General features: G+C 49.0%; 1 protein-coding gene across 1 annotated transcript in view; it reads right to left on the bottom strand.

The window, feature by feature from the left end:
* Positions 1–19781, bottom strand: part of MARK1 (microtubule affinity regulating kinase 1) — a 721120-nt gene that overhangs the window by 39701 nt on the left and 661638 nt on the right. The window contains exons 12-13 of the mRNA XM_063919434.1: positions 13672–13806; positions 12827–13081 (exon numbers count right to left, since the gene is read on the bottom strand). Coding sequence (XP_063775504.1) covers positions 12827–13081; positions 13672–13806 — 390 coding nt within the window. The remainder of the gene's footprint in view (positions 1–12826; positions 13082–13671; positions 13807–19781) is intronic.

Below are 19781 nucleotides of genomic sequence, written 5' to 3'. Positions count from 1 at the left end.
CCGGTGGAGGCAATGGTAAGAAAACAGACTTACCTCCCGTAGCCTCAGCAATCCATGCGTCCAATTCAGGACCAAACAGCTTCTTGCCATCGTAAGGCAACGCCTCTATACCTCGTTTGACCTCTGCCTCCGCATGATAAGCACGCAGCCAGAGTGCTCTTCGTGCCGTAACTAGCGACGATGAAATACGAGAAGTGAGCTGACAGACGTCAGTAGACGCTGTGCAGAGATACTCTACAGCTTCACTCATTTGATTTACAAGAAGTATCAGGTTTTCGTCATGTAAATCAGATTTGAGTTCTGTAAGCCATATTATGAGCGCCTTAGTGACCCAAATGCCAACCAAGCCAGGTCTCAGCATCACACCTGCTGCTACATACACGGATTTTAGCATAGTTTCTATCTTGCGATCTGAAGGGTCTTTAAGCGTAGTAGCTGCTGGCACTGGTATGGTTAATTTCTTGGTAAGCTTTGACACTGAAGAATCAACTATTGGTGGATTCTCCCATGTACACGTTACCGAGTCTGGAAACGGATAACTAGACTTAAATCTGCGAGGTATAGAAAACCGTTTATCTGGATTCTGTCGTGTTTCTACTAACATCTGATTTAGAGATTCCGACACAGGAAAACTTATTGGAGTTTTTTGTCGTTTAGTAAATACAACCTGATCATTTGCGAGAGGCTCCTCAGTTTCAGGAAACTTCAGAGACTGACGTACCGCTCTGATGAGATCATCAATGCCGGAACTGTTAAAATCCTCGCCATCTGACTCCACTTCGCCCTCCTCACCCTCATCTTGTTCCGTGAGGTCTGGCATGGAATCGTCAGAATGCAACATAGCAGAAACTGGAAAATCATAAGACATATGAAATTTATCCCGTTTACCCAAAATGGATTTGGACCTTACGCAAGGCTGAGACGCCTCCGGTAGTTCTGGCGGTCTCACCCTAGAATCAGATCTTGCCGTTTCCCGCTCCTGACGAGCGGCGGTCAATTCTGATTGTAACCTATCCAGTACATTTACTAACATACCCCACGGAGGGTCCGGTGAGGACATTGGTTGTAAAACTGGAGCAGAAATGGTATTCTGAACCGAATCCACAAAACATACTGTACATGTGGTAGATCCATCCGGTAACACACTGCTACAGACTTTGCAATTATGCTTTTTAGTTTTTGCTGGTGCCTTACTCATTATGGCGACAGACAATACAATACACAAAAAACAGACACTTGCACGACTCAGTAAAATAGTAGTAAGGTGTCTCTGTATATATATCTGGCCAAGTGCAGTACACGTGGCCAGTACTATGAAATGTGATCCCAAAATCCCACTAACATCCCTGCGCCTCCGGTGGAGTAGAGATGTAGTACTGGAACGTTCTGGAATCACAGAGGAAAACACAGGAAGCATGTTAAAATGGCCCCCATGCTATGCTTACACATATAATCATAGTGCTGGTTACAAACTTACAACTGATTATAACCCTGCAAATACCCCTGCAGCCTAGCATCTGCTGTTGCTGCAGTATTTTCTTATGCCGCTGTATTTATTGCCCCCCCCCCCCCCCCCCGTGAGGTAATGCCTGCATGCTCTTTGAGATGCAGAGCAGCGGGCAGCGCAGCGTGTGGGGCCGCCAGCGGGTATCGCCGAGCGGATCGCTGTGCTGTGAGCCGCGGGAGCCGGGTGAACAGCGGGTAAAACAGCGGTGGGACCCGGAGCAGTGCGAGCGGCCAGAGCAGCAGCGGCGGCCGGCGCAGTGAGCGGGAGAGCAGCGGCGGCCGGAGCCGTGTGAGTGGGGAGAGCATCGGCGGCCGGAGCCGTGTGAGCGGGAGAGCAGCGGCTGCCGGAGCCGTGTGAGCGGGAGAGCAGCGGCTGCCGGAGCCGTGTGAGTGGGGAGAGCAGCGGCGGCCGGAGCCGTGTGCGGCGGCGGCCGGAGGCAGTCTGCAGAGTCCCCAGTAACAATGTCCCCACATCTCACATACCTTCACTCCTGCAGCTTGTGAGGAGGCTCCGACGGGGCTTCTGTACAAGCGCCGGCCAGCCTGAGCAGGAGGATCTGTGTGTGTGGCTGTGAGGGAGCTCTTTCAGAGAGGCCCGACACGCCCCTGCTGCTATCAGCAGCTGCACTATCCCTGACCCTGCCTTTTGGAAGGGGAAAAGGGATGTATAGAATAGAAAAATAGAAAAATAAAAATAAAAATTCAAAGTAATTGTGACTCTTAGCCACAGAGCTGTTACTACTTCGAGCACAGAAAAAACACTGAGGTACTCGGGGATATGGAGGGGTGGAGTGTTCTAAATTTAAATATTCAGTGCTGTTCCTACGGAAGCCCGTCCATATCCCAAGAGTACTCCAGTGACCCCTAGTGGATGATAAAGAAATTAAGATTGGAGGTAATACTCCATGTAATAAAAATATTGGGGCGTGCAATATTGGGGCATGCAAGGGTTAAGGGGGCACAGCCCCTTTCCGATGGTGTGAAGAGCGCCCGCAGGGTGCGATGAATCACCTAGTATAAAATATGCTCCTATTTCTGAGTGTATAAAACTATAACATTTTATTCCATTCAGCAGATGGAATTTGTATTTACATTTTTTAACTGTAATGCTGGACATACACTGTTCTATCGGCCCGATGAGCTGATAATCAGATCACTGAACAGGGTATTGCCCTGGCCGATTAGTAATTATCAGTCTGTCAGACATCCAAAATCGCCCAGCAGTTCTGAAAGATTCGGTAATTGGTTGCCCGCATTGGGCGCTGTATGCTCTATCATGGCCGAACGGCGGACATTTCCCCTGTTACAGCAGAGATATCATGTAGCCATACACTGTGACATATCTCACAGGGGAGTAACGGGGAAATGTCTCCTCCTCAGGGGAGGAACCCAGATATCATGTAGCCATACACTGTGACATATCTCAAAGGAGAGTAACAGGGAAATGTCTCCTCCTCAGGGGAGGAACCCAGATATTGTGTGGCCATATACTGTGACATATCTCACAGGGGAGTAACGGGGAAATGTCTCCTCCTCAGGGGAGGAACCCATATATCATGTAGCCATACACTGTGACATATCTCACAGGAGAGTAACAGGGAAATGTCTCCTCCTCAGGGGAGGAACCCAGATATTGTGTGGCCATATACTGTGACATATCTCACAGGGGAGTAACAGGGAAATGTCTCCTCCTCAGGGGAGGATGCAGATATCATGTGGCCATACACTGACAGATATCACAGGGGAGTAACAGGGAAATGTCTCCTCCTCAGGGGAGGAACCCAGATATCGTGTGGCCATATACTGTGACAGATATCACAGGGGAGTAACAGGGAAATGTCTCCTACTCAGGGGAGGATGCAGATATCATGTGGCCATACACTGTGACATATCTCACAGGGGAGTAACAGGGAAATGTCTCCTCCTCAGGGGAGGAACCCAGATATCGCGTGGCCATACACTGTGACATATCTCACAGGAGAGTAACAGGGAAATGTCTCCTCCTCAGGGGAGGAACCCAGATATCGTGTGGCCATATACTGTGACATATCTCACAGGGGAGTAACAGGGAAATGTCTCTTCCTCAGGGGAGGAACCCAGATATCGTGTGGCCATATACTGTGACATATCTCACATGGGAGTAACAGGGAAATGTCTCCTCCTCAGGGGAGGAACCCAGATATCGTGGCCATATACTGTGACATATCTCACAGGGGAGAAACAGGGAAATGTCTCCTCCTCAGGGGAGGAACCCAGATATCGTAGCAATACACTGTGACATATCTCACAGGGGAGTAACAGGGAAATGTCTCCTCAGGGGAGGAACCCAGATATCGTGTGGCCATACACTGTGACATGTCTCACTGGGGGGTAACAGGGAAATGTCTCCTCCTCAGGGGGAGGATACAGATATCGTGGCCATACACTGTGACATATCTCATATGGGAGTAACAGGGAAATGTCTCCTCCTCAGGGGAGGATGCAGATATCGTGTCCATACACTGTGAAATATCTCACAGGGGAGTAAAGTGGAAATGTCTCCTCAGGGGAGGAGCCCAGATATCGTGTGTCCATAAACTGTGACATATCTCACAGGGGAGTAACAGGGAAATGTCTCCTCCTCAGGGGAGGAACCCAGATATCGTGTGGCCATATACTGTGACAGACATCGCAGGGGAGTAACAGGGAAATGTATCCTCCTCAGGGGAGGAACCCAGATATCATGTAGCCATACACTGTGACAAATATCACAGGGGAGTAATGGGGAAATGTCTCCTCCTCAGGGGAGAACCCAGATATCGTGGTCATACACTGTGACATATCTCACAGGGGAGTAACAGGGAAATGTCTGCTCCCCAGGGGAGAACCCAGATATCGCGTGGCCATACACTGTGACAGATATCACAGGGGAGTAACAGGGAAATGTCTCCTCCTCAGGGGAGGAACCCAGATATCGTGTGGCCATATACTGTGACATATCTCACAGGGGAGTAACAGGGAAATGTCTCCTCCTCAGGGGAGGATGCAGATATCATGTGGCCATACACTGTGACAGATATCACAGGGGAGTAACAGGGAAATGTCTCCTCCTCAAGGGAGGATGCAGATATCATGTGGACATACACTGTGACATATCTCACAGGGGAGTAACAGGGAAATGTCTCCTCCTCAGGGGAGGAACCCAGATATCGTGTGGCCATATACTGTGACATATCTCACATGGGAGTAACAGGGAAATGTCTCCTCCTCAGGGGAGGACCCCAGATATCGTGTGGCCATAAACTGTGACATATCTCACATGGGAGTAACAGGGAAATGTCACCTCCTCAGGGGAGGAACCCAGATATCGTGGCCATACACTGTGACATATCTCATAGGGGAGTAATGGGGAAATGTCTCCTCCTCAGGGGAGAACCCAGATATCGTGGTAATACACTGTGACATATCTCACAGGGGAGTAACAGGGAAATGTCTCCTCCTTAGGAGAGGAACCCAAATATCATGTGGCCATACACTGTGACATATCTCACAGGGGAGTAACGGAGAAAGGTCTCCTCCTCAAGGGAGGTACCCAGATATCGTGTGCCCATACACTGTGACATACCTCACAGGGCAGTAACTGAGAAAGTTCTCCTCAGGGGAGGAACCCAGATATCATGTGGCCATATAATGTGACATATCTCACAGGGGAGAAACAGGGAAATGTCTCCTCCTCAGGGGAGGAACCCAGATATCGTAGCAATACACTGTGACATATCTCACAGGGGAGTAACGGGGAAATGTCTCCTCAGGGGAGGAACCCAGATATCGTGTGTCCATAAACTGTGACAAATCTCACAGGGGAGTAACAGGGAAATGTCTCCTCCTCAGGGGAGGAACCCAGATATCATGGCCATACACAGTGACATATCTCACAGGAGAGTAACAGGGAAATGTCTCCTCCTCAGGGGAGGAACCCAGACATCGTGTGGCCATATACTGTGACATATCTCACATGGGAGTAACAGGGAAATGTCACCTCCTCAGGGGAGGAACCCAGATATCGTAGCAATACACTGTGACATATCTCACAGGGGAGTAACGGGGAAATGTCTCCTCCTCAGGGGAGGAACCCAGATATCGTGTCCATACACTGTGACATATCTCACAGGGGAGTAACAGGGAAATGTCTCCTACTCACAGGAGGAACCCAGATATCGTGTGGCAATATACTGTGACATATCTCACAGGGGAGTAATAGGGAAAAGTCTCATCCTCAGGGGAGGAACCCAGATATCATGTGGCCATACACTGTGATGTATCTCACAGGGGAGTAACGGGAAAATGTCTCCTCCCCAGGGGAGGAACCCAGATATCGTAGCCATACACTGTGACATATCTCACAGGGGAGTAACGGAGAAATGTCTCCTCCTCAGGGGAGAACGCAGATATTGTGGTCATACACTGTGACAAATCTCATAGGTGAGTAACATGTAAATGTCTCCTCCTCAGGGGAGGAACCCAGATATCGTGTGGCCATATACTGTGACATGTCTCACTGGGGGGTAACAGGGAAATGTCTCCTCCTCAGGGGAGGATGCAGATAACGTGGCTATACACTGTGACATATCTCACAGGGGAGTAACGGGGAAATGTCTCCTCCTCAGGGGAGGAACCCAGATATCGTGGTCATACACTGTGACAAATCTCACAGGGGAGTAACATGTAAATGTCTCCTCCTCAGGGGAGGAACCCAGATATCGTGTGGCCATATACTGTGACATGTCTCACTGGGGGGTAACAGGGAAATGTCTCCTCCTCAGGGGAGGAACCCAGATATCGTGTGTCCATAAACTGTGACATATCTCACAGGGGAGTAACGGGAAAATGCCTGCTCCTCAGGGGAGGAACCCAGATATTGTGGCCATACACTGTGACATATCTCACAGGGGAGTAACAGGGAAATGTCTCCTCCTCAGAGGGGGAACCCAGATATCATGTGGCCATACACTGTGACATATCTCACAGGGGAGTAACAGGGAAATGTCTCCTCCTCAGAGGAGGTACCCAGATATCGTGTGGCCATACACTGTGACATACCTCACAGGGGAGTAACTGACAAAGTTCTCCTCAGGGGAGGAACCCAGATATCGTGTGGCCACACACTGTGACATGTCTCACTGGGGGGTAACAGGGAAATGTCTCCTCCTCAGGGGAGGATGCAGATAACGTGGCCATACACTGTGACATATCTCACAGGGGAGTAACAGGGAAATGTCTCCTCCTCAGGGGAGGAACCCAGATATCGTGGCCATACACTGTGACATATCTCACAGGGGAGTAACGGAGAAAGGTCTCCTCCTCAGGGGAGGACCCCAGATATCGTGTGGCCATACACTGTGACATATCTCACAGGAGAGTAACAGGGAAATGTCTCCTCCTCAGGGGAGGAACCCAGATATCATGTGGCCATATAATGTGACATATCTCACAGGGGAGAATCAGGGAAATGTCTCCTCCTCAGGGGAGGAACCCAGATATCGTAGCCATACACTGTGACATATCTCACAGGGGAGTAACGGAGAAATGTCTCCTCCTCAGGGGAGAACGCAGATATTGTGGTCATACACTGTGACAAATCTCACAGGTGAGTAACATGTAAATGTCTCCTCCTCAGGGGAGGAACCCAGATATCGTGTGGCCATATACTGTGACATGTCTCACTGGGGGGTAACAGGGAAATGTCTCCTCCTCAGGGGAGGATGCAGATAACGTGGCCATACACTGTGACATATCTCACAGGGGAGTAACGGGGAAATGTCTCCTCCTCAGGGGAGGAACCCAGATATCGTGGTCATACACTGTGACATATCTCACAGGGGAGTAACAGGGAAATGTCTCCTCCTCAGGAGAGTAACCCAGATATCATGTGGCCATACACTGTGACATATCTCACAGGGGAGTAACGGAGAAAGGTCTCCTCCTCAAGGGAGGTACCCAGATATCGTGTGCCCATACACTGTGACATACCTCACAGGGCAGTAACTGAGAAAGTTCTCCTCAGGGGAGGAACCCAGATATCATGTGGCCATATAATGTGACATATCTCACAGGGGAGAAACAGGGAAATGTCTCCTCCTCAGGGGAGGAACCCAGATATCGTAGCAATACACTGTGACATATCTCACAGGGGAGTAACGGGGAAATGTCTCCTCAGGGGAGGAACCCAGATATCGTGTGTCCATAAACTGTGACATATCTCACAGGGGAGTAACAGGGAAATGTCTCCTCCTCAGGGGAGGAACCCAGATATCGTGTGGCCATATACTGTGACATATCTCACAGGGGAGTAACAGGGAAATGTCTCCTCCTCAGGGGAGGATGCAGATATCATGTGGACATACACTGTGACAAATCTCACAGGGGAGTAACAGGGAAATGTCTCCTCCTCAGGGGAGGAACCCAGATATCATGGCCATACACTGTGACATATCTCACAGGAGAGTAACAGGGAAATGTCTCCTCCTCAGGGGAGGAACCCAGACATCGTGTGGCCATATACTGTGACATATCTCACATGGGAGTAACAGGGAAATGTCACCTCCTCAGGGGAGGAACCCAGATATCATGTGGCCATACACTGTGATGTATCTCACAGGGGAGTAACGGGAAAATGTCTCCTCCCCAGGGGAGGAACCCAGATATCGTAGCCATACACTGTGACATATCTCACAGGGGAGTAACGGAGAAATGTCTCCTCCTCAGGGGAGAACGCAGATATTGTGGTCATACACTGTGACAAATCTCACAGGTGAGTAACATGTAAATGTCTCCTCCTCAGGGGAGGAACCCAGATATCGTGTGGCCATATACTGTGACATGTCTCACTGGGGGGTAACAGGGAAATGTCTCCTCCTCAGGGGAGGAACCCAGATATTGTGTGTCCATAAACTGTGACATATCTCACAGGGGAGTAACGGGAAAATGCCTGCTCCTCAGGGGAGGAACCCAGATATTGTGGCCATACACTGTGACATATCTCACAGTGGAGTAACAGGGAAATGTCTCCTTCTCAGAGGAGGAACCCAGATATCATGTGGCCATACACTGTGACATATCTCACAGGGGAGTAACGGAGAAAGGTCTCCTCCTCAAGGGAGGTACCCAGATATCGTGTGGCCATACACTGTGACATACCTCACAGGGGAGTAACTGACAAAGTTCTCCTCAGGGGAGGAACCCAGATATCGTGTGGCCACACACTGTGACATGTCTCACTGGGGGGTAACAGGGAAATGTCTCCTCCTCAGGGGAGGATGCAGATAACGTGGCCATACACTGTGACATATCTCACAGGGGAGTAACAGGGAAATGTCTCCTCCTCAGGGGAGGAACCCAGATATCGTGGCCATACACTGTGACATATCTCACAGGAGAGTAACAGGGAAATGTCTCTTCCTCAGGGGAGGAACCCAGATATCATGTGGCCATATAATGTGACATATCTCACAGGGGAGAATCAGGGAAATGTCTCCTCCTCAGGGGAGGAACCCAGATATCGTAGCAATACACTGTGACATATCTCACAGGGGAGTAACGGGGAAATGTCTCCTCCTCAGGGGAGGAACCCAGATATCGTGTCCATACACTGTGACATATCTCACAGGGGAGTAACAGGGAAATGTCTCCTACTCAGGGGAGGAACCCAGATATCGCGTGGCCATACACTGTGGCATATCTCACAGGGGAGTAACAGAGAAATGTCTCTTCCTCAGGGGAGGAATGCAGATATCGTGGCCATACACTGACATATCTCACAGGGGAGTAACAGGAAAATGTCTCCTCCTCAGGGGAGGAACCCAGATATCGTGGCCATATACTGTGACATATCTCACAGGGGAGAAACAGGAAAATGTCTCCTCCTCAGGGGAGGAACCCAGATATCGTAGCAATACACTGTGACATATCTCACAGGGGAGTAACGGGTAAATGTCTCCTCCTCAGGGGAGGAACCCAGATATCGTGTCCATACACTGTGACATATCTCACAGGGGAGTAACAGGGAAATGTCTCCTACTCACAGGAGGAACCCAGATATCGTGTGGCCATATACTGTGACATGTCTCACTGGGGGGTAACAGGGAAATGTCTCCTCCTCAGGGGAGGAACCCAGATATCGTGTGTCCATAAACTGACATATCTCACAGGGGAGTAACGGGGAAATGCCTGCTCCTCAGGGGAGGAACCCATATATCGTGGCCATATACTGTGACATATCTCACAGGGGAGTAACGGGGAAATGCCTGCTCCTCAGGGGAGGAACCCAGATATCGTGGCCATATACTGTGACATATCTCACAGGGGAGTAACGGGGAAATGTCTCCTCCTCAGATGAGGATGCAGATATGGTGGCCATATACTGTGACATATCTCACATGGGAGTAACAGGGAAATGTCTCCTCCTCAGGGGAGGATGCAGATATGGTGGCCATACACTGTGACATATCTCACAGGGGAGGAGAGGGGAAATGTCTCCTCCTCAGGGGAGAACCCAGTTATCGCGTGGCCATACACTGTGGCATATCTCACAGGGGAGTAATGGAGAAATGTCTCCTCCTCAGGGGAGAACGCAGATATCGTGGTCATACACTGTGACATATCTCACAGGGGAGTAAAGTGGAAATGTCTCCTCCTCAGGGGAGGAACCCAGATATCGTGTGGCTATATACTGTGACATATCTCACAGGGGAGTAACAGGGAAATGTCTCCTCCTCAGGGGAGGATGCAGATATCGTGTCCATACACTGTGACATATCTCACAGGGGAGTAACAGGGAAATGTTTCCACCTCAGGGGAGAACGCAGATATCGTGGTCATACACTGTGACATATCTCACAGGGGAGTAACGGAGAAATGTCTCCTCCTCAGAGGAGGAACCCAGATATTGTGTGGCCATACACTGTGACATATCTTACAGGGGAGTAACGGGGAAATGCCTGCTCCTCAGGGGAGGAACCCAGATATCGTAGCAATACACTGTGACATATCTCACAGGGGAGGAGAGGGGAAATGTCTCCTCCTCAGGGGAGAACCCAGATATCGCGTGGCCATACACTGTGGCATATCTCACAGGGGAGTAACGGAGAAATGTCTCTTCCTCAGGGAGGGAACGCAGATATCGTGGTCATACACTGTGACATATCTCACAGGGGAGTAACAGGGAAATGTCTCTTCCTCAGGGGAGGAATGCAGATATCGTGGCCATACACTGTGACATATCTCACAGGGGAGTAACAGGAAAATGTCTCCTCCTCAGGGGAGGAACCCAGATATCGTGGCCATATACTGTGACATATCTCACAGGGGAGAAACAGGGAAATGTCTCCTCCTCAGGGGAGGAACCCAGATATCGTAGCAATACACTGTGACATATCTCACAGGGGAGTAACGGGGAAATGTCTCCTCCTCAGGGGAGGAACCCAGATATTGTTTCCATACACTGTGACATATCTCACAGGGGAGCAACAGGGAAATGTCTCCTACTCACAGGAGGAACCCAGATATCGTGTGGCCATATACTGTGACATATCTCACAGGGGAGTAACAGGGAAATGTCTCCTCCTCAGGGGAGGAACCCAGATATCATGTGGCCATACACTGTGACGTATCTCACAGGGGAGTAACGGGAAAATGTCTCCTCCCCAGGGGAGGAACCCAGATATCGTAGCCATACACTGTGACATATCTCACAGGGGGGTAACGGAGAAATGTCTCCTCCTCAGGGGAGAACGCAGATATTGTGGTCATACACTGTGACAAATCTCACAGGTGAGTAACATGTAAATGTCTCCTCCTCAGGGGAGGAACCCAGATATCGTGTGGCCATAAACTGTGACATATCTCACAGGGGAGTATTGGGGAAATGCCTGCTCCTCAGGGGAGGAACCCAGATATCGTGGCCATATACTGTGACATATCTCACAGGGGAGTAACAGGGAAATGTCTCCTCCTCAGGGGAGGATGCAGATATGGTGGCCATATACTGTGACATATCTCACAGGGGAGTATTGGGGAAATGCCTGCTCCTCAGGGGAGGAACCCAGATATCGTGGCCATATACTGTGACATATCTCACAGGGGAGTAACAGGGAAATGTCTCCTCCTCAGGGGAGGATGCAGATATGGTGGCCATATACTGTGACATATCTCACAGGGGAGTATTGGGGAAATGCCTGCTCCTCAGGGGAGGAACCCAGATATCGTGGCCATATACTGTGACATATCTCACAGGGGAGTAACAGGGAAATGTCTCCTCCTCAGGGGAGGATACAGATATGGTGGCCATATACTGTGATGTCACATAGTGTAAGTCTACATTATCTGCTGGTCGGTATGACAGACATTTTATCTCACAGTGTTGCCCGAGATTACGTATAAGCCTACATGATCATATGTAAAATTCAGAGTTTATATCACAGATAAAGTGGGCTATGCTATAAGACACCTGTCAGTCTCACATAAATCCTTGTTAAAGTAATTGCTAAAAATTACAAATACTGGTTTAATAAATTACTTACAGGAGGCATCAAAACAATAATATGAATTATTCACCTATTTATTAATGGGCGTCACTTGCTTTGCATACAGATTTGGATGAACAGGTGAACTACAATATAGCACAATAAGGAATGCGGAACCACAGCTACTTCTGGGGTTTATATGGCGTTTCTGTTACATATACAAAATGGAGACAGCCACTATATAGACCAGGCAACAATCAGCCTGCTAATTCACTATCACTAATACACAAAGCAGACAAAATGGCAGCCTCCACTCTGACCTGTCACTTTAATGGAGAACTTAGGGGTCTATATACTTAGCCACGGATGGAGATAAGCCAGGCCCACAATGAGACCGTATTAGCCGGATATGTACTTTCCATCCAAATCGGAACGGCGTATCGGGCATATAGTTCAGTGTGTATGCCCGATATGTGGGTGCCCACAGTCGCCCGGTCAGCCCTGCTGCATGGTGTATGCTAATGAAGAACGGAACCCTTCATTAGATCGCTCTGATTTGTGTATCGATAACGATCTGTCGGCCCATCGGCAAACATATCATCCCGGTACACATCATCTCAGTGTCCCAGCCAATCACAAACACAGCCTGTAACATGACAGGAGCTGATTGGCTGCTATCACTCTCCAGGGCTTAGTACAGAGAGCACTAACTCATGAATGTCTGACAAACCTGTAAACGATGTGACCTATGAATGCTGTATTAAGTGATCATGTGACAGAGAGCGACTCTAGTAAGATAACGGCCATGTATAAACACTTACCTTCGTACAAACTTGGAGGTAATCTTGCTGATAATACCAGTGGAGGTTCCTCTCCTACTATGAGAGAACTGACTGGACTCGTGGGCAGGAGATGCGGGTGGTCCATTATAAGTAGCTGTGCGCCGATCCCTGAGCTGCTCTCCGTGGAAAGTGCTTCGGCTGGTACTTCCGCGAGGGAAGCGAGTGCGGTCTGGGGTAGTAGTACTAATACTGTGAGCGGAGGGGGAGGTGGCCGGTACTCTCTGGTTCGCGCTGCTATAAAAAGGGGAAATAAAAGTGTTTCTTAGTCACTGGAAAGAAAATCAGACTTTCACGCACATTATACTCTGACAGTCGTCAATGGAGAACAGGAATGTCTAAGCATGGTCAATATTATAATGTGCTTTGTCTGTTATACAAGTTATGTATGGAAGTGTGGGATATAGATGTATGGGGCCTCTAGCCCTATCATTCTGATGTCCATGCTCTATTTGGCTAATGCATACAATAAGCGATGAATCTGAATATTCTACTACTCGTAGTAACTACAATAGTGCTATTAAGTCCACCTGCACAACTTACAACTCAGCAGATGTACACTTGTTTTACTTCTCTTCCCCAGAATCCCTTTGATTCCTCAGAGGGGTTTCCTGACAATATTATAGGGCTGTAATAACTTATTACAATACAATAACTTGGTGTGCTTGGCCTGTGGGTCTGATATGTGCAATATCTTTGGGGTGGATATGATGTCATCAGTGGGCATTGCCAGGTCCAAACAAAGACAAAACAGGAAAATTGGTGGCAGGGACAGCCACCCACACAATAAACCAGAAGTTAGTGTCTATACACATGACGGAAATTACCTCGGGCGGAACCCTTCAGTACCATCTTTGATAGTAGGCAAGGTGACTTTAATTGGATGTCCTGATGCGGACATGGACTTCTGGTGACGAGGGCGTGTGCTTGGGACCGCAGAACCTGCAGACATCTCTGTTAAGCTGGAAAACATCAGTAATTCCCATTACTCACCATTCTGCACCATTTCATGCATCAGTGCAAAAATCATTCTCATTTATCATCCACATTGGGGTCTGTGAAAATGTGTCTTAGTGACTTTCATTAAAAACAGAACACCAGCTTTTGTCATTGTTTAATCTTATCCACTAAGGTGCCACGTGTCTCTTCAAACTAGCACACACGAAGGTGCCACGTGTCTCTTCAAACTAGCACACACGAAGGTGCCACGTGCCTCTTCACACTAGCAGACAGGAAGGTGCCACGTGTCTCTTCACGCTAGCACACAGGAAGGTGCCACGTGTCTCTTCACACTAGCAGACAGGAAGGTGCCACATGTCTCTTCACGCTAGCACACAGGAAGGTGCCACGTGTCTCTTCACACTAGCAGACAGGAAGGTGCCACGTGTCTCTTCACACTAGCAGACAGGAAGGTGCCACGTGTCTCTTCACACTAGCAGACAGGAAGGTGCCACGTGTCTCTTCACACTAGCAGACAGGAAGGTGCCACGTGTCTCTTTACACTAGCACACACGAAGGTGCCACGTGTCTCTTCACACTAGCACACAGGAAGGTGCCACGTGTCTCTTCACACTAGCAGACAGGAAGGTGCCACGTGCCTCTTCACACTAGCAGACAGGAAGGTGCCACGTGTCTCTTCACACTAGCAGACAGGAAGGTGCCACATGTCTCTTCACACTATCAGACAGGAAGGTGCCACATGTCTCTTCACGCTAGCACACAGGAAGGTGCCACATGTCTCTTCACACTAGCAGACAGGAAGGTGCCACGTGTCTCTTCACACTAGCAGACAGGAAGGTGCCACGTGTCTCTTCACACTAGCAGACAGGAAGGTGCCACGTGTCTCTTCACACTAGCAGACAGGAAGGTGCCACATGTCTCTTCACGCTAGCACACAGGAAGGTGCCACATGTCTCTTCACACTAGCAGACAGGAAGGTGCCACGTGTCTCTTCACACTAGCAGACAGGAAGGTGCCACGTGTCTCTTCACACTAGCAGACAGGAAGGTGCCACGTGTCTCTTCACACTAGCAGACAGGAAGGTGCCACGTGTCTCTTTACACTAGCACACACGAAGGTGCCACGTGTCTCTTCACACTAGCACACAGGAAGGTGCCACGTGTCTCTTCACACTAGCAGACAGGAAGGTGCCACGTGTCTCTTCACACTAGCAGACAGGAAGGTGCCACGTGTCTCTTCACACTAGCACACACGAAGGTGCCACGTGTCTCTTCACACTAGCAGACAGGAAGGTGCCACGTGTCTCTTCACACTAGCAGACAGGAAGGTGCCACGTGTCTCTTCACACTGGCAGAATGCCTGGTTTACTAGGCTGCGCCGTGTCACTCTTCTCGTTATTAGCAGATGGCTGAAACCATTACCTGTAGGGATCTTCTGACATCCAGAATGACTATAAATAAGAAGTCATATCAGAGGTTCCCCATCAACACATCACATTAAAGCACAAAGTATTTATTCCAGCTAATGTATAAGTGACATCTGTCATTATCTCTGGTGGAAGACGAAGGATTATCTATGGTAAGTGCACCACTGCCGCCATTCTCTGGTGCTTTCAGTATACATAAGAGCCGTCCATTATAGACTGAGGAGGTTTGTGTGATCGAGACGGACAAACCTGAGATAATGTGACATAACATGCTTCACCTCCAGCAATATGGAAACAACGGGCACCTGGCCTGACATACAGTAGCACTATGTGGGTGGAACGCTATCGCGGTGACTGATGATAACGCCATGGAAACAGGCTCATTATGGGACACGCCGGTAACGGTTATATGGGGAGGTCTGATGATACCACTATCTGCTTGCATGTTGTCTTCTTCTGAACATTCAGATCCCGTATGGCCAGCTTAGAGAGGTCACTCCCGGGTTCCTCTCCGGGAATATCCCCACATCTGGGCCGACCAGATTTTACATTTTTAGGTCCAATGAGATTGAAATAATTCAGAGCAATTTTTTTTATTTGGTTGCACAAAGTGCATTGTCTGGCCAATACGACTGAAAATCCAAAGAGAATAACCAGATCTGCATGTGTTCTCCGATAATGTATATTGCTATGGCAATATATAGCTCAAATCATTTAAACATTTAAATATACTAAGAAATAATGCTGTGTGGCAGAAGATCTCCCATAATCCTTTACCAGACATCAGTCCACACGGATGTAGTCAGGCATTATGTGCTGGAGGCCATATGTGAGTAGAACCCATTCATTGTATTCAAATGGACAATACTGATGCAGTTTGGGACTACAGAGCTCTGCATCTATGGGGTTGACCGAAAACAGTAAAAACACATATGGAGCAAAAGAAAATTCTGTGGCCATAAAGATCCAAAACTTTTGGTGTTAAATTTACTAACAATTATACACTAAACATATCAAGGAGCGCTGAAACCAGATATATAATAAAAATAAATATACAGCTTTATTAAAATATAATCCACATGTATAGCCACATTTGAAAATTAATAAACATATAAAATAAGAATTTACTCACCGGTAATTCTATTTCTCGTAGTCCGTAGTGGATGCTGGGAACTCCGTAAGGACCATGGGGAATAGCGGGCTCCGAAGGAGGCTGGGCACTCTAGAAAGATCTTAGACTACCTGGTGTGCACTGGCTCCTCCCACTATGACCTTCCTCCAAGCCTCAGTTAGGTACTGTGCCCGGACGAGCGTACACAATAAGGAAGGATTTTGAATCCCGGGTAAGACTCATACCAGCCACACCAATCACACCGTACAACTCGTGATATGAAACACAGTTAACAGTATGAAACAATAGAGCCTCTCAACAGATGGCTCAACAATAACCCGATTTAGTTAACAATAACTATGTACAAGTATTGCAGATAAACCGCACTTGGGATGGGCGCCCAGCATCCACTACGGACTACGAGAAATAGAATTACCGGTGAGTAAATTCTTATTTTCTCTGACGTCCTAGTGGATGCTGGGAACTCCGTAAGGACCATGGGGATTATACCAAAGCTCCCAAACGGGCGGGAGAGTGCGGATGACTCTGCAGCACCGAATGAGAGAACTCAAGGTCCTCCTCAGCCAGGGTATCAAATTTATAGAATTTTGCAAACGTGTTTGCCCCTGACCAAGTAGCAGCTCGGCAAAGTTGTAAAGCCGAGACCCCTTGGGAAGCCGCCCAAGATGAGCCCACCTTCCTTGTGGAATGGGCATTGACAGATTTTGGCTGTGGCAGGCCTGCCACAGTATGTGTAAGCTGAATTGTACTACAAATCCAACGAGCAATAGTCTGCTTAGAAGCAGGAGCACCCAGCTTGTTGGGTGCATACAGGATAAACAGCGAGTCAGATTTTCTGACTCCAGCCGTCCTGGAAACATATATTTTCAGGGCCCTGACAACGTCTAGCAACTTGGAGTCCTCCAAATCCTTAGTAGCCGCAGGCACCACAATAGGCTGATTCAGGTGAAACGCTGACACCACCTTAGGGAGAAACTGGGGACGAGTCCTCAATTCTGCCCTATCCATATGGAAAATCAGATAAGGGCTTTTACATGATAAAGCCGCCAACTCTGACACTCGCCTGGCTGAAGCCAAGGCCAATAACATGACCACTTCCCACGTGAGATATTTCAGATCCACGGTTTTTAGTGGCTCAAACCAATGTGATTTTAAGAAACTCAACATCACGTTGAGATCCCAAGGTGCCACAGGAGGCACAAATGGGGGCTGAATATGCAGCACTCCTTTCACAAATGTCTGAACTTCAGGTACTGAAGCTAGTTCTTTTTGAAAGAAAATTGACAGAGCCGAGATCTGTACCTTAATGGAACCCAGTTTTAGGCCCATATTCACTCCTGCTTGCAGGAAATGCAGAAATCGACCTAGTTGAAATTCCTCCGTTGGGGCCTTTTCGGCCTCACACCATGCAACATACCTCCGCCATATGCGGTGATAATGAGTTGCTGTGACCTCTTTCCTGGCTTTAATAAGCGTAGGAATGACTTCCTCCGGAATGCCCTTTTCCTTCAGGATCCGGCGTTCAACCGCCATGCCGTCAAACGCAGCCGCGGTAAGTCTTGGAACAGACAGGGGCCCTGCTGCAGCAGGTCCTGTCTGAGCGGCAGAGACCACGGGTCCTCTGAGATCATCTCTTGAAGTTCCGGGTACCACGCTCTTCTCGGCCAATCCGGAACCACGAGAATTGTGTTTACTCCTCGCTTTCTTATTATTCTCAATACCTTTGGTATGAGAGGTAGAGGAGGGAACCCATAAACTGACCGGTACACCCACTGTGTCACTAGAGCGTCCACAGCTATCGCCTGAGGGTCTCTTGACCTGGCGCAATACTTCTCTAGTTTTTTGTTTAGGCGGGACGCCATCATGTCCACCTGTGGACGACCCCATTGATTTACAATCATTTGGAAGACTTCTGGATGAAGTCCCCACTCTCCCGGGTGGAGGTCGTGCCTGCTGAGAAAGTCTGCTTCCCAGTTGTCCACTCCCGGGATGAACACTGCTGACAGTGCTAGTACATGATTCTCCGCCCATCGGAGAATTTTTGTGGCTTCTGCCATCGCCGTCCTGCTTCTTGTGCCGCCCTGTCGATTCACATGGGCGACTGCCGTGATGTTGTCTGACTGGATCAGCACCGGCTGGTGTAGGAGCAGGGATTTTGCTTGACTTAGGGCATTGTAAATGGCCCTTAGTTCCAGAATATTTATGTGAAGGGCAGTCTTCTGACTTGACCATAGTCCTTGGAAATTTCTTCCCTTTGTGACTGCCCCTCAGCCTCGTAGGCTGGCATCCGTGGTCACCAGGACCCAGTCCTGTATGCCGAATCTGCGGCCCTCCAGAAGATGAGCACTGTGCAGCCACCACAGAAGAGACACCCTGGTTCGTGGAGACAGGGTTATTAAACGATGCATCTGAAGATGCGATCCGGACCACTTGCTTCGTAAGAAGCTACCATCTTTCCCAGGACCCGCGTGCAGTGATGCACCGATACCTGTTTTGGTTTTAGGAGGTCTCTGACTAGAGAAGACAACTCCCTGGCTTTCTCCTCCGGGAGAAACATTCCGCCATAACCTTGGTAAATACCCTCGGTGCCGTGGAGAGTCCAAACGGCAGCGTCTGGAATTGGTAATGGCAATCCTGTACCACAAATCTGAGGTACTCCTGGTGAGAATTGTAAATGGGGACATGCAGGTAAGCATCCTTGATGTCCAGGGATACCATGTAATCCCCCTCGTCCAGGCTTGCAATAACCGCCCTGAGCGATTCCATCTTGAACTTGAATTTTTTTATGTATGTGTTCAAGGATTTCAAATTTAAAATGGGTCTCACCGAACCGTCCGGTTTCGGCACCACAAATAGTGTGGAATAGTAACCCCGGCCTTGTTGAAGTAGGGGTACCTTGATTATCACCTGCTGGGAATACATCTTGTGAATCGCTGCTAGCACCGCCTCCCTGTCTGAGGGAGCAATCGGCAAGGCGGATTTTAGGAAACGGCGGGGTGGAGTCGCCTCGAATTCCAGCCTGTATCCCTGAGATACTATTTGAAGGATCCAGGGATCCACCTGTGAGCGAGCCCACTGATCGCTGAAATTCCTGAGGCGGGCCCCCACCGTACCTGGCTCCGCCTGTGAAGCCCCACCGTCATGCGGCGGACTTGGAAGAGGAAGCGGGGGAGGACTTTTGTTCCTGGGAACCTGCTGTTTGCTGCAGCCTTTTTCCCCTGCCTCTGCCTCTTGACAGAAAAGACCCTCCTTTTCCCCGCTTGTTTTTCTGGGACCGAAAGGACTGAACCTGATAAAATGGCGCCTTCTTAGGCTGTGAGGGGACATGGGGTAAAAATGCTGACTTCCCAGACGTTGCTGTGGAAACTAGGTCGGAGAGACCATCCCCAAATAATTCCTCCCCCTTATAAGGCAAAACT

This window comes from Pseudophryne corroboree, chromosome 4 (genome assembly GCF_028390025.1).
Source record: "Pseudophryne corroboree isolate aPseCor3 chromosome 4, aPseCor3.hap2, whole genome shotgun sequence".
NCBI lineage: Eukaryota > Metazoa > Chordata > Amphibia > Anura > Myobatrachidae > Pseudophryne > Pseudophryne corroboree.
Note: the sequence above shows the minus strand (reverse complement) of the source record. Positions and strands in the feature narration are given on the sequence as shown.